At 37.8% G+C, this 17069-nt stretch overlaps 1 protein-coding gene across 1 annotated transcript in view; it reads left to right on the plus strand.

Annotated features, from left to right (window-relative positions):
• The window catches only part of LOC306843827 (sec1 family domain-containing protein 2-like), a 114277-nt gene that overhangs the window by 11064 nt on the left and 86144 nt on the right, over positions 1 to 17069 (plus strand). The window contains exons 3-4 of the mRNA XM_079375510.1: positions 4460 to 4587; positions 11533 to 11708. Of these exons, the coding sequence (XP_079231636.1) occupies positions 4460 to 4587; positions 11533 to 11708 (304 nt within the window). The remainder of the gene's footprint in view (positions 1 to 4459; positions 4588 to 11532; positions 11709 to 17069) is intronic.

Below are 17069 nucleotides of genomic sequence, written 5' to 3' on the forward strand. Positions count from 1 at the left end.
CTGCCCATCACAACGATTATGGCATCATAACATCACATCTGTATAAAATTGCGGGTGTAACATTGGCTCAATGTTTTGGATTTTATTTAAAGTGCATGTTACATTACAACACACCCGAAACATTATTGAGAAACGGCATGTAATTATTGTTAATCACATTTTGGAACAATTTTGGATGCAATTTAGTGTCTGTGCATGTATAAAGTCAGATCTTAAGGCGTTCAGGCATACTTAGTCAGTTGAAGTCCATTCTTAAGTGCTCAGTCATGTGTTTCCAGGAACCCTGAACTTCCCCTACCTACCACACACACACACACACAAGGAGGTTGTGGCGGGAATGGTTAATAAATATTTTGTCTTTGCAGACCAACACTGCCCTCCATAGGTTAGAGTACTAATGCAGCACAAACGATCATATACAAACTCACTGAACCCCCTTGTCAGGACGTCGAGCCTAGGGAACACTGCAGGAGTAAAGAAGGGGGAGGTTTTGGGGTAAATTGGAACCATGTTGCCCCTCCGAAACATTCCAAGCGGACCCCTCATCTTCCTGGAATACACGCAGAATCCACATACACATGCACACAGAGAGGGTCCAGTCTTAACTCTGGCATGTAAACTACGCTGACTATGTGTGCATATGTTTACGATATGCAGAATCAGTTCAGCCTCATTGCACCGGACACACTACCTACCCACAAACATGTAACATACTTGACCGAGTTTCAAAGATTTGTTTTTGTTGAAGGTTCTAGGTTCATCTACTCGTCCATTAAAGATATCTTTAAGATGCCTTGATGTAGACTGTATTTACTACCACTCAAAACCTAGTCATTCTTACTGTAGGCTATTTTCCACATCCAAACTATGAATTTCCACAAAGTGAATATGGGAATTATGTATTGACCAGAAAATGTCAAAATTATCTTATAGTTTAGCTTTTGAAGGAGTTCACATGCTGGATATTTGTTGACTGCTTTCCCTTCACTTGCCATTGCCAATGCAATTCATGACCCCCCCACCCCACACACACACACACACACACACACACACACACACACACGTACACATTTTATTTTATTTTTCTTAGCTTGTTAAACTCATTTCTTGTTTTGTTTTGCTTTTGCTGGCCAAACTCTTTTCTTTTATTTTTTTGTTTGTTTGTTGGTTAAACTCATCTAATGTATTTTAAATTACTTTTACTTAAGCTAATGTTAAGCCTTTAAGCATAAGACTTCAGATGGAAAGGTTTTTACGATCATAGGAAACATAGATTCACTGAAGTGTGTCCTGACTTTTGACTGAAACACCTTCATTATTTTCTCATCTGTTGTTTTAGATTACTTTCATGGTGCTTAATCTAGTGTAATCTGAAAACACGATGGGCTCAGCATTCCTTGCTTTTACAGTCTGTTAAAAATGTAACTCTTTTTCTGCTTTCGCAAGATTCGGCAAGGAAGTGTGACCAGCCCATCATGTGATCTTATTTTTCTCCAATTTTCCCCCTTTTTTTGGTCACATTTCACATATCTCCAGATTACTGAGCCAGTTCGCGTTCTTGCGTTATCTGCCATGTTTTTGTACTGTCCCTCCACTCGTAATTCCCAACACAAGTCTGCGCTTTAGAACAACAAGCCCCATGTTTATTACGTAGGCTTTTGTCCTCCTCATTTTTGTTCCCCCACTATTTGTCTCGTTTTTGGAGTAATGGAGTCAGGCCTCTCTCTAGCACTGCCAAAACTCTGTCTGGAACACATTACAGCTAAGAACACATGGCAACTGTTAGAAAGGGAGAGAGAGAAATAGACAGAGGGAGAGAGGAAAAGCAAAAAGAGCAAAAGAAAAACAGAGCAGGTTTAACATTTGGTTTCAGTGTCAGTAAAACACCCCCACCCTCCATTGTGTCTCTCCTCTGCCTCGTTCGCATTTCTTTCCCTTATTTCATGTCCTGCACCCTCACTTTCTGTCTTTTACTCTTCTTCTCCTCTTGTCCTTTCCTCAAAATTCTGCTTATTCGCATGATGTGTTTTCTCAGGCTGCCCACCCCCCATGATTTCATTTTATTCTGTCAGTTCTCTCATCAAGAGTTTGTGTGAAGTTTCCAATGTCTGATTAATATGACAAGCAGCACATAAGCCGGAACACACACGCACACACAATACAGCAGATGATTAAAGACAGGAAGAGGAGGAACCAGTGATGAAGAACGGAATGATGATGCCTCATTATCACGTCATAAGAGGAGATCATTTGAGAAACCCTTGCTGAATAATGGTTGTACAGTTACTTAAGATGGAGCTGTTTACTCCTGATGGATGGGCAGGAGAAATGGGTAGGAGAAAATGATGAATAGTCAACAGAGCAAGACAGAAAGACTGGGGACATGTTCTAGTGTCAATCTACACTGTTTTTAATTGTTGTTCTATGTAAACACACACTTAATGGATTGTCTTTTGCTGTTGTGATATGACTGCTTCTTGGGTGCCACGTTTTTAAGATGCCATGTCAAGTTAAAGGATGTACAGTGGTTTAAAGGATTAGTTCACTTCCAGAATAAATATGTCCTCATAATTTACTCACTTGTCTTTCTTTCTTCAGATAAAAATAATTTTTTGAGGAAAATATTCCAGGGTTTTTCCCTATATATTGGTCTTTAATGTTAGCCAATGGGTTGAAGGTCCAAATTGCAGTTTCAATGGGGGCTACACGATCAGAGCCAAGAAATAAAGGTATTATTTAGCGAAATGATAGGTCATTTTCTAAAAAATAAAAATTGATATTCATTTTAACCATAAATGCTCATCTTGCACTAGATCAACCTCACACATTACGTAGTCATGTTGGAAAGGTCACGCATGACGTTGGCAGAAGTACCGACCAGTGTTTACAAAGCGGACATGCAAAGAAAGTCAAACGCCCTTTATAAAAAATGTAAAACAGCAATGCCGGACAATTTTGAAATTGGAGGAGAAAATGAGATGGAGTTTTTCGCCCTACCCTACTGTTTTGAACCGATGTACACAGATGAAGAACTAACCGTGCGTGAGCTTTCCAACGTGAAAATGTAAAGCGTGAAGTCGCACGTCACAGAGCTACAGTGCAAGATGAGCATTTGTGGTTAAAAAAAGTATAAATAGTTTTTTTTGTTAGTTTTTTTTTTAGAAAATGAGTGATTGTTTCTCTAGATAAGACCCTTATTGCTCGGCTGATATCGTGTAAAGCCCTTTGAAGCTGCATTGAAACTGCTATTTGGAAATTCAGCCCACTGGCCGCCATTGAAGTCCACTATATGAAAAAAAATCCTGGAATGTTTTCCTCAAAAACCTTCATTTCTATCTGCGATCAAAGAAAGAAAGAAAGACATGAACATCTTGGATTAGGGTTGTGCAATTAATCGCATGCGATTCTCATGCGCATCTCGTCAGTAAACCTGGCTCCGTGATTGGCGGTAAATCTCCATCACCTGTTTTCAAATGGAGCAGCAGTCGATACACAGAGCCGTAGTTCATTGACAAGCTACGCGTATCGCGTTCATAATCGAATGCGATTCATCTGCGATAATGAACCCGATAATGTCAGTGAACTGTGGCCCTGTATATTAACTGCCGCTCCATTTGAAAGCAGGTGATGGAGATTCACCGCCAATCACGGAACCGGCTTTACTGACAAGCTGCTCATGAGAATCACATGTGATTAGTTGCACAGCCCTATCTTGGATGACATGGGGATGAGTAAATTATCTGGAAATTTTTATTCTGGAAATAAACTACTCTTTTAAGAACTGAATGCTAACCAAAAGGTTTCCAAACTACACAAAAAACCAACCCAAAACATCAAATACTGTTTTACATGATATTTTATTTGGTTTTCATCGACTCACAACCCCTCTGAAGTTCCCTCAAGAGCACATAGGAGTTTGTGGACCTGCATTCATGGAAAAACAGCCCTAGAGCAAAAAGCTTAATCCAGGTTACCCCAAATTCTGATGCAACAACTTCACATCCACTGACACATTAATTTTTTGTTTTGTTTTTAGCTTTCTTAAAGTTTTTGATATTGTTAGCTCTTTTTCATCCAGTAGTAGTACTGAATATCGTTGGACAGAGAAACACTGTTGTGAAAGATCTTCTCGTTCTTTGGGCAACCCTCTTTTGCTAAACTCTTTTGCAACCCCTCAGGGTCAAATCAAATCATCACCAATTCTACACAACAATTCATCACATGGTTTTGTTTTGTAAAAGTACTAAATAAATCAAATACAATAAAACACTGGCTTCTAAATCACTGTGGTTTTTGATAATAATTGATATCAGTATTACATATATTATTAACGTCTTATTTAAATTTAATTTTTGGCTTTTGTTCTGAAGTCTTTTCTCTTCTATCTCTTGCATTTATGGGTAATGTGAATTATAAATAAAAGAGGGTGTGTCCTTATTACCTGGCCTGTTTTCCACAGATCTGCCACTGCACGGTTGCTATGGGAGACAATGCTGGTTGCTAAGCAAAAGGAGGCAGTGATGGAAGTGAGGAGACAACTGGTCGAGGCAGCCAGCAAAGAGAACCTACCAATCAAAATGAGTCTAGGTAAGGCCACACCCACATTTAAACTACAGAACCTATTCCCTACCAACATACCAAAAATGTAAATTCTGTCATTAATTACTCATCCTCATGTCATTCCAAACACGTAAGACCTTTGTTCACCTTCGGAACACAAATTATGATATTCCTGATGCTATCCGAGAGATTTCTGACCCTCTATAGACAGCAATGTAACTGAAATGTTCCTAGAAAACACAGTAAGAACATTGTAAAAATAGTCCATGTGACATCAGTGGTTTAACTGTAATTTTATGAAGCTACTAGAATACTTTTTGTGCCCAAAGAAAACATGACTTTAATGACAGAATTTTCTTTTTTGGGTGAACTATCCCTTTAAAATACTCAGAACACCTCAGGATTATTGGCTCAGAATCAGTGTGAATCCAGAAATCCAAAGCTTATATTTAATTAGTAAAGGTAAATTTACCCGCCGATGACAGCAATGCTGTGAACTTTTAATTGCTGCCAGAATACAAATTAGGCATTGTGCCCAAAAAAAGAACCTCCTGTGGCTTTATAGAACTTTCATGTACATTTTATTGAGCTTTTTTACCGTTTGTGTGTGATGCTGCAGAATACTGTATAACAAGACAAAAGTGTATATTCAAAAACTTTTTACTATAGATTTTACATCAGTAGCCATGACAAACATAGTGAACAATAGAGAGAGATTCAGTGTTGAAGACAAAGAAAAGAGGAACAAGGAGACGGGGGCCAGTAAGATTCAGTGGCTTTTAGACAAAGACCCACAGCACCTCCTTCATTCAGCGAGCAGTACTACAGATGGGTAGAACGCCCATGTGGCCACTGAGGAAATATGAACCTCATGCGGGATCATGTTTACACACACATATGTTCTAGAGGTGCTCTGCTGTTCATAAGTTAAGCAGTAGAGTCTGAAATGAGGGGTAAAAATACTCGCAGGCATGTAAAACATGCAGAGGGCTCTTAAATACACACAGACACAATAACTATAATCAGTGGGAATAGAGTGTTGAAGAGTATAGAGTAGAAGACTTATGTGGAAAAACTAAAGTTTTAGTTTGCCTGTTCCTGCAGTGTTTGTTTTAGTTTAGCTGGACAGTTTTGTCTTGACCATTTTTACTTTTAACATTTTTAGTCTAAAAGTTACAGTTTACAACTGTTTTAATTTGTTTAGTTTAACAATGTTGGTGTTACATTCATCAGTTAAAGTTAGTATATTTCAACAATATAGAGGAAAAGTTTTTATTTTTTAGTTTAGTTAGTTCAGTTAGTTAGTACAGTTTTAACTAGTTTAGTTCAACAGATGTAGTGTACACTAACAACTTTTTACTCAGTTTTAGCTTTGCATTTTTTTCTGCAGTTTTAGGGCCAGATTTACTTTATTAGCATTAGAGCACAATTCCATAAAAGTGCAGATGAGAGGGGAAAATTCTGTGAGTGATTTACTGAGGTGCACAATAAAGAACACCGATGCAACATCTCATTTCAGCGCAATCTACCAAGAGAAGTACAAATTACCGCCTGCGTCAAGACATGCATTTTTGGACGTTAAATAATGCCGCAGATACCATCAGTGAATTGACGAGTGCAAATCTTAGTAAATCCTGTTGTGTGATTCATTTAAATACTCTTCTCCAATAAATTTACTGATCGAAAGGGAAACTCCTAAAAATGCATATTCAATAAGCTGATTTGCAAAAATAGCTGTCAATGCCTTAATTTTAATGCCATAATTTCCCACTGCATGTCTTTAGTAAATCCTGACAGTACTTTTTTAACACCAAATGAGTTTGTGCTGGCGCAAGCTGATAAAAGTAATCGTAAATCTGGCCCTTAGTTTAACTCATCAGTTTAAGTCCAACCATGTTAATATAACTGTTTTAACCAGTTTGAATGGTTGAAAGGTTTTCCACCAAGCCAATTTAGTTTAGTTTGACAGCTTTCCACTAGTTTTAGCTAGTTTAGTTCAACAGTTTAGTGCAAGAGTTGTTTTTCACTAGATTTGATTAGATAGATCAGTAGTTTTGGTTATACAATCTTTTCTACCTGTTTTGGTTAGTTTAGTTCAGCAGCATTAGTGCAATAGCTTTCTACCAGTGTCGGTTTAGTTGAACAGTTTTATTATACTTTAGTGCAACATTTTAATAGTTCTCATCTGTCAACCAGCAAAGCATACACCCTAAATGACAGGGCAAGTTCATTGGACCATAACCTCTAACTGACGGTGTGACTAACCTCTAACTAACTGACGCACTCATTGCAGGTAATCTCATTTATGTTTTTAAATATGTAAACAAGACAACCCTTTTTTGCTGTTTCTGTCTGTTTGTTTGCACATTTAACTGTCAAATCCTATGAAGCGAGTGCCCTTCTGGTTAGTGTGATAGCATGCACATTTGTCAATGTGTGTATGTTTAGGAGAGTAAGAGAAATATCATGCCAATGTGGGTTTATATTGCTAAACAGTTCTGATTCAACAACACACAGGGCTGTTCTTCCAAAGCACTCGCACTCTTACAGTACAGAAACTTCAGCCAGTCTTTCTCAATGGATCACAGTTATTTCCTGATCTTCAAGCCAACAGAACTTTTACAGTGCCAGAACAATCATACTGCGTATCAAACAGAACAAGTTACACACACACACACACACACACACACACACAGAGAGAGTATTTTTCTTTGCAATGCTGTCACAGCTGTTATAAATTTTGTTTTGCTTCTTGCATCTTGTAGCATCAGATGCATTATTCTGATGGGCTGTCATAAAATATGAGTATGGGCTCTGGTGGTCTTTATTATTGCATGTATGTGAACTCATGTGGTGGTCTTTTTTCACTGTGAGTGTGCTTGTCTGCGTGTACATACTGTGGGTCATCGCTTCACTGTGTCTGTTTATGTACGTTCAGCCCTTATTTCATGGTCGTGTGATGGTTAGTGCTCCGTGTCTCACTTATTTCTCTTCCAACTGTTGGTCTGCTTGGAACTCACTCTCTCTCTTTTTCCTGATGAAGCTGTGCCCGACAAATTATGCTGAGTGATTCTTGGGTATTTTGCTAGAGCTTTCTAAAGCTGACTCAATCTACAATAGCCCTTTTAAGTCTTTAGATATTTCTGGAACAAAATTCATTTTCTCAACATTATCTTATGAGCTGGCAAAATTTGACTGGTCTTTCTAGACCGTGCCGCCATTTTCCCTAACCCAGCCACTCACAGAATGTGGTCATGGACATCAGAGGACTACATTTCCCCTGATTCATTACATACAAATGAGCTGGAAAAGTGTTCATTATTGAGAAAATGGGTTTATGGGGTTGGTGGTTGTGCCTTTTTGAATGACCCCCCGACTGTCTCTTCATTTTGCTTGTTGTCAAACAGTTTTCTTATGCATTTGCTCTCTGCCCTACAGTGATTTTTAGCCAATTCGTTTACAGTAATTGGAAAAGGTTCTAGACCCATAAACCATCTCCAGACTTGCACATCCAGATTTTATTGCAGTTTTGGAGGTCTGTTGTACCCCTCGCCTCCACTTAGAGTTTGACTTTTATCTGCAGGAGCACAGTATGGTGTGCGTGTCCTAATTCTACTCCCTGATGTCTTACTAACATTTGTGATTTCCTCAATTTCAAATTTTAAATAAAATACACAGAGTTCAGAGATAGAAGTAAGTGTTTCTCAAGAGGCATGGTTACAAAATACCAGGGAATTGTACGTTTGTGAAATTTGGGCTGTAATGGGGTTGGAATCATCTTGTGAATCTGTCATCTTAAGAAAATGACCTTCAGGGGAACCACAGGGCTCTATGCTCAGCCCGCCAATGATTCAATCTCAATCTTCTATCACGTAACCGCTTTCTGGATGTCTGCCTGATTTTTGCTGTTGGTGCGTGGCTTGTTCTAGTAATTTTCAAGCCTACTTTCATTCTGTTTGTGCTCTTTCTGTCTCTTTTGTGTGTGTATGTGCATTTGGCTGGATTAAAGAAAACATTGGCTGCATTGGTGCACATGATATACTCCCAATTTCACGATTTTATCACGATTCTTTATCATGTTGGTTTTATTATTTTGTCTGAGCAGTACAGCCAAACGAGTTTCCTTTTGTGTTCAGCTCATGAAATAAATTAATACAGGTTTGGGACAAAATGTGAGTGAGTAAATAATGACAGAAATTAAATTTTAGGGTGAACTGTCCCTTTAATGACAGTCGGCTGCATGTTTAGTACTGTCTAATATACAGGCACGCATCCGTTTCTCTCATCTGCTTACTTTCATTTTAGACATAACCAACTGAGTCTGTATATAAGCCTTGTGTGTTTTTACAGTATTAGCTCAAAAGATAACTTAGTTGAGAAATCAGGCGCTGTTAGACAGGCTTTTTAGTTTGCGCGCTTCGGGTGTCCGGGTCAGAAAAAGTGCGCGTCAGACCAGCGTGTGAATGAAAAGTTTAACCGGCAAGGCTTTAAAACACACGCAAATAATTTATCGTCCACGATCAAAAATCGTCATATCACACACCCCTAGCATCAACATAGTGATTTGACTCTATGAGTTAATGTGATCCTCCCCCCCCCTCACCCTCAGACTTTCTGGGTCCCTCAGACCTCCTCACTGTCTTGAAATGCTCCCCGCCTCCACCCACCCCCTTATTTTTCTGTGTTTGAATCATTTGTCTTTAGAAATTTGAGCATGAATTATATGATGTAATTGTACAGATGTTTTTTTTTCTATTAGATCAAACAAATTATATATGGAAAAATTTGTTAATTTAAAAGCTAAGTTATATTTATCAGCTAAAAGGGTAACAGTTAAACACGAAATCCCTTTCTTTCCCTCTCACCATCTCTTCCTGTCTTTGCAAGCTCCCTTAAGGGAACACCAGGGTCAGTGAGGATGTGTTTCTGTGTTGGAGTGTTTTTGGCTGAAACATGCCAATGTAATAAATGAGCTTAGTAGAGACTGACCACATACAAACACTTTGAGTGAGAGATATATCAGTCTACACTTATACACTGCCCTCCAAAAGTTCACACCCCAACCATCCTAAAACTTCCAACAAGACAATGACCCCAAGTACACTTCCAAGCAGTGCAAATCCTATTTAGAGTGGAAACAGTCAGCTGGCATCATGTCTGTCATGGAATGGCCTCCACAATCACCCGACCTCAACCCAATTGAGCTACTATGGGAGGAACTGGACCACGATGTCTGTAAGAAGTGTCCAACCAGTGTGAATCATCTTTGGGCAATCCTTCAGGAGGCTTGGAGTAGTAATATACAGTATCAAGTCAATGTTTGAATAAACTGACTGCTCGGATGCCCAGATTATGCAGAGCTGTAATAGCTGCTAATGGTGGATATTTTGATGAATCGAAAATTTTAGTTTTTTCTATTTATAAACTGTTTATGTAATAAAATATGTTTTCATAGTTTGTGTTGTACCTTATAAGTGCAAAATTATCACAAATTAAAAAGGATTCATGCCAATATTGTCCAAAACCCTACTTTTCTAGGGCATTTCCAAACTTTTGGAGGGCAGTGAATTTTTGGCCTGTATCTCATATATGTGACCCTGGACCACAAAACCAGTCTTAAGTCGCTGGGGTATATTTGTAGCAATAGCCAAAAATACATTGTCTGGGTCAAAATTATCGATTTTTCTTTTATGCCAAAATTCATTAGGATATTAAGTAAAGTAATTTTTTGATAAGTAGAAAATATACTTTGCTAAGAACTTAATTTGGTCAATTTTAAAGGAAATTTTCTCAGTATTTATTAGTATTTTGTTTGCACCCTTGATTTTTTGAGTCCAGTTTTTCAAATAGTTGTATCTCGGCCTGAATGTTGTCCTATCCTAACAAACCATATATCAATGGAAAGCTTATTTATTCAGCTTTCAGTTGATGCATAAATTTCAATTTCAGAAACAATTGTGTCAGTGTGTACATTGTGTCTGTTAAGTATTATTCTGTTTAAGTAAAACGTACTAAACTCTTGCTTTGAATGGCATTAGGAAGTTCAAATAATTTTGGTGAATCAGTTCATTTGAACTGCTTCAAAAGGACGATTCCCTTTTTTTCTTCCAAGTTTGTACTTCAGTCCAAAGCATAGTTCCCAGAGTTTCTCCTGAGGCATTTTGTGCTTTAGTTGTGAATCAGCTTGATCAAATTAGGAAAATGAACCGTTTCAAAAGAATGATTCATTTACAATTTGGGCATCCTAGATACTCGCATAGTAAACATGGTTTTACTTAGTACTACATTATAGTTTTTGTTTAAATTGTTACAACTAAACATACATTCGCAAATTAACTTGAACACGTACACTGAGTTATGTTGAGTTATTTCCTAGTAGTAATATTATGGATTGCTGTAATATCATAAGTGTTTATGAGTTCATAACACATTGAAGAAACTGTTCTACAGGATGACGTGTGTGTGTGTATTACAATATGAAGGTGGTTTATGAGGACACTGCCTATGTCCCCGTAATTCAAAAGGCTTAAAAAAAAAACATACTAAATGGTGTGTTTTTTTGTTTTTTGTTTTTTTTTTCAAAATCTAAAAATGCACAAAGTCTCCTGTGAGGGCTAAGTTTAGGTGTAGGGTTGGTGTAGGGCAATAGCACACACAGTTTGTTCAGTATAAAAACCATTACGCCTATGGAGAGTCCCCATAAACCACAAAAACCAACGTGTGTGTGTGTGCGTGCGAGCGCGCCCTGTACATTTGTGTGTTGCCAACAGATTTGCATTGATGGGGACTGAAGTACTTTTTTTTTTTTTTTTTTTTTTTTCTGGATTTCAAACAGTGTTTGAAGTTTTGTTTGACACCAAAGATACAATTGAAATTAAACACTGAATTCAGAATGACTGGATGTTGTTTTGTGTAACTGTTGAATTAAGACAGCTTAAATAAGATGCTTATGTTTTTCTCTCTCTTTCTCAGGGCGGGTTTCAGCCGAACAACTTTGTTCATATGTGCAGTTGTTTCGGGACAGTTGGGGGGCTCTGGAAAGTCACAGTGGGGTCCTACAGCTGGGACTGGCTACTGCTCAAGCTCTCCGTCATCCTGCCCTCCCGCGCTGGGATGCCTGCCTTGCTTTTGAGAGACTCCTCCTGCAGGTTAGCCAATCACACAGCTCACTGATCTGTTAATAACAGGCTATAGAGTTCTGATTTATGACATCCCCAATGCAGTATGTTACATAACTCTATTGTGAGAGTCAAATATTAAGTGATTTCTGTAGGTCTCTCCTTCACTGTCTTTCTCTTTGTCTTGTACATACTGTTTGAGTGTTCATGGATGGTCAATATTTGCTCAAACAGCACCTTGAATCTTAGAAGATCACTGGAAATCATTTTAAGTCAGTTACACACTCTGAAGTATCCAGCTCCATTAATATTGGAGCTGGATAATCCATGAATAAAGTTTTATTTATTTATTTATTTTAGATATTTACTGTTGGCTCTGTTCTGTGGCAGTAATTATACAGTATAAAGCTCCTGGACATTGAATAGATTTCACAGGAACGTATTCTAGCACTCCTTCTCCAGTTATATCACTCTTTACTCTAGAATATATATTCTGTTGTTAGTCATGAGATTTACATAAGAAGGAGGAGACAGTGGTGTTTGAGACTCACGGTATGTCATTTCCATGTACAGAACTGTTATTATTCAATTATGGCAAAGTTAAATCCAGTTTTTCATTCTATGGCTTCAAGTATTTCATTTTAATGTAAATTAATGTCTACTGGTTACTTTTAGCTTGGTGTTTGTGTCCTGCTGTTAGTACTGTACTCTCTATAGTTTACTCTGGTGTCTGCAGGTGCAGTGAGTAAGTGAGTAAACAGTCTAAACAGCCTAACTAGCCACAGCTCTCAGTAAACACCCTGTGTTTGGCTTTGGGGAAAAACAGAGAGATTCTTTAAGCATCAGTAGAGTTGTGAGGCATCTTGGATCGGAGTACTCCAGTGGGTGTTTAGCTATCTGAGGATGCAAAAATGAAAAGGAAATGCTTTCACTGAGGCTGTCTGGGGCGGATACACGCGTGTGCATCACATCACAGGTTAAGGGTCAAATATGTAGAGGACAGAGGGAATGAGGGAGACGTGGGTAGAGAAAAAGGACAGAGACCTTAATAGGAAATGTAGAAAGATAGCAAGCCAAGAGAGAGGAGAAAAGGCAAAATTAAGTATTTATAGAGGCTTAAAAAAGGTTTTATTAGAGAGTTGAACTTATCAAAATGTCTTAACCACTCTAGAACATGCAAAAAAGTGTGTTCCAGACTAATATCCTCTCACTAGTCCGTTATTAGTTTTCACAGACTGTTTTTGATGGAGTTTCTGGTTCCTGTGGCTGTAAAGAGATCAGCGGGAAAGCTCAGCCCATAGGAACTCATTAAAACAAATCAGGAAAAACATGAAGCTAAAGCAGGCCAGACTGGCCACATCAGCCAAACCACCAAACAGCTAAACAGCAATCAGCACACAAGCTTATAAATTTTCAGCTCTCCAGTGATCATCATCGCTCCGGGGGAAAAAGAAGGAAAAGGTGTTTACTAACATGTAAAACATTATGCTAATCACTTGTTTGCAACCAAGCTATATAAAAGAGCAGCACTACTTAATGCATGCTCCATCTCTGCTTTTATTAAAGGTGATAGTTCACCCAAAAAAATGGTATGACTTTATTTCTTCAGCGGAACACAAAAACAGATATTTTGTAAAGTCAACTGGGTCAGAAATTGGAGACTATTGACAATAAATATATATTTTTAAACATTCTCAGAAGAAAGTAGGCTACACAAGTTTGGAATGACATGAGTAAATTAATTTTTAAATTAATTAGTAAAATACTAGAATTTAAATTTTTAGGCAAATTGTCAAGTTTATGTTTAAATTAATTGAAAGAGTTTAGAAAGGAGATTAAATTCAACCTGAAGTGAACAATACAAAAGTTTTGGATGAATACAATTTTAAAACTCTTTTGTTTTTGATCAAATGAATACAGCCTTTTTTTGGCATAGAAGTCTTCTTGCATAGGCATATAAATACCTCTTTATTAAGTGTTGAATGGAAGTTTGTCTCTTGAAGTTTCTGTCTTAATGTTACCCACTTTGTGTGTGTGTGTGTGCGTGTGCGTGTGTGTGCGTGTGTGCGTGTGTGCGTGTGTGTGTGTGTGTGTGTGTGTGCGTGTGCGTGCGTGCGTGCCTCCAAAAGTCAATATTCTGTAATTATAAGGCTCTCTGTGGGACATCAAATATCTGCATTCAGCCTTGAGAAAATCATGCTAGTTTCTGTTTGCACTCTAAACATCGACTGTAACAGGATCTCTGATTTTCCCGATTTCCAGAGAATAAAATGAGTTATTTTTCTTCCTCTCTCCCCTTGTTTATTATATTTCAATTTATTTTCCATTTGATGTTTTTCCTCTGATATTTGCATGCTGGATTTCTGAAACCGCAGAATGAAATGTTTTATTGCAAATACTGGCATGAGAAAGGCTCATTCTTCAGGTCTATGGTTACCTCTCTCACCCTCCTGGGACGCAGTGCGGGAAAGCTGTATAGTGTTAATAAAGGCGTCCATCCAACCAGTCCTCACCCTGCTGCACTGAGCTTGTGGTCCTGTTCCCAAAACTAGTTTGCTGTCTACTGCCTACACAGATAGCATGATCCCAACTATATTGGAAGCTCATAAGTGACAGATTTGGAGCACTCTACACTGGCAGCAACAAACAAAAAAAAAGCAGAGTTTGATGTTGACATGTTGCTAAGCTTACAGAATGATACTCTAATTAAAGAATAAAAATAAACAGTAAACAATTATTGGTTATAATAATATATTTTTAGTATAGTTTTAACTTTTTATTGATATTTAGGTACTCATAATGATTGATTTCAATACAGTTTGATATTAGCTAAGTTAAGTTTATGATCACTTCACTTCCCTTGGTTGCCATATTGGATTTATTTTATTTTGAAGGATAAAGGCCTTATGGTATGTATTTATTAGTGTTTATTTATGTATTTCAACATTGCTCATCCGTCTTGTGTTCAGTGGAGAATTCACAGACTGGATAATATATCTTTTAAAACAGGAGTTGTCAGGTGACCAGCTGTCCTTGCTAAAGCTATGGCCTTGGCTGTAGTTAATGACAGTAATGCACTGATTTGTTGACTATGGCTGTAAGTTTTGACAGGTTGGGTTTCTTTGGCTTCTGCTTTCCCACTAAGATGGTTCCCACTAAGAACAGCTTAGAGTTAATAAGCTAACACAAAGCTGAGGAAAGGTGGGCATCGTGCCCTTGAGTCTGGTACAGCTGGTGTGCAGCCCTGGCAGGGAATGTGTGTAATGTATGTGAGAGTGTGTTTGCTGTAGAAGGTGTTGTGGTCAAGAAGAGCTGTCAACATGTGCTCTCTTTCACCCCTTCCCGTTACCTCACAGCCCAGCATACAGAGTGTGTAATTATATTCATACTTAAATGTCTCTTTTTTTCTTCAAAACACTCCAATTATGGTGTCAAACATGTTTTTAGGTAAAGAATCACTTGAGTTATTTAGCAGAGTTGTATTATTTAAGTGCATTTTTAAATTTAGTGAAGAAAATTGAATTGTGCCACCAAGATACAACATGGCCAAAAATATTATCACAATATTTTAGTTTCTGTATCATTCACTGGTGATATTTATCACAATATATATATTTCATTCCATTAATAAGGAATGAAATTCATTCCTTGTAACTGGTTTGTTTTATGATTTAATACAAATTTCTTATCAAAAATGTTATCTAGTAATCTAGTGGTCAAATAAGGTGCTGCACAACAGAAATTGTGTACTGTATGAATTAAAACATGGATGAAAACATATCTTGGTTATATGATATTCCTTGAGAAATTAGCTGTTACATGTACTTGAATGATGAATCTCTCATTCATGCAGAAACACAGAGTATGCAGACTTCAGCAACATGCACTCGATCATCTAGATGCAAGCTAAATATTGAAAATTACTCAAATGTTTGTTATGGATATTGTGAATGACGATGTATCACCCAGCGCTACTTTAACAACACACAGGCACAATGACAAGTGATGTATGTAGTAACAAAATCAGAGACCCCTGGAAATCTGATCACAAGAGACGTGTGTTACTAGCAGTTGTAACCAACAGTCTGTCTTGCATGACCACTTGTGATCGAATAACCTGAGATGGATGTAAATGGCCCATAAGTGTGAGTTATAGTAATAGTGATGCTTGTGTTATCTTGTATGTATGTATGTGGTGTAAGATTTTTTCAGGTGGTCTGTGTTGCTGAGGTCCTTCAAAGGGCAGTGATGTTAGTGGCTGACTGAAGATTTGATTAATTGTGTGGTAAATGTGCTCTTAATACTACAGTAGTGGACCTGTGACCTTTGACTTCCTCCACCCCACACACTATCAGGGATTCATTCTGCTTCAGCTCAGCTTGAATCCTGTTTACTTATCAGAACTCTACAAAGAAAGGCTTCAGCTCTGATCTCTTTTTCTTTTCTAAACCTTCTCCTTCTGCTCATCCTCAATATGTAGCTTAGGACTGGGTGACATGACAGTATGCTATCAATGTTAAAATACATCAACTGGTAGAGCAGTCACAAATGCAGCTGTGTATATCGGCTGTTTTATGATTGCTTATGTGGCTCATCTACTCATATTTACAATGCATTATTAATTTTTAGTTATTCATTTTGACTCTAGATACATAAATATGCTTTTTTGAACTGACAGGCTTAATGATATAAAAAAAATGAAGTATTTAAGTCAGTAGATTATTGAAAATGGGTAGTAATGCATGATTATGTGATGCATAAAACATTTTGGGGTTGTATTTCTTGCAAAAACAGCTATTTATTTACATACACTTACTGTATAGCCATATATTTGTTAAAATTATTTTAACAGTCATATAAGATTTCAGTCATTCCACCAAGAGAATAAAGGTGGTTTTTCTTTTCTAGGATGTTTAAAAATGTATTCTTTTTTATCTTTGACACTGTTTCTCATTAAATTTCTCATTACATTACATCCACAGAGCAAAATAATTCTCCGTACTGATACATCAGGAGCCGAAGACATCTTTTCTGTGTCTCTTTTTGTTTTTGAAAAGAGATGGATAATGCACATTTACGCATGATGTTAAACTGCATCAGTGGCTCCAGGCCGTCATTAACACGCACACAGACAAAGTTATGGCACTTCACCTTTGACCTCTGAACCCGTAACCCACCCTCAGGTCAACCCGCTCCCCTCTGCCTGGAGCCCAGTGCCTCGTCCTGGATAATATCTAACTGTATGCACACTAACACACACATTGTCTGGACAGTATCGGGACTTTCTGACCTCACTAACACAACAAGCTTGTTTTGCCTCCCCCATACACATGCGTGACCGCTGTGGGAGTAAACCGCATGCCGTTATTCCAGTATGAATGTGCGTCTAGC

The sequence above is a fragment of the Barbus barbus genome (genome assembly GCF_936440315.1).
Source record: "Barbus barbus genome assembly, chromosome: 24".
Taxonomy (NCBI): domain Eukaryota; kingdom Metazoa; phylum Chordata; class Actinopteri; order Cypriniformes; family Cyprinidae; genus Barbus; species Barbus barbus.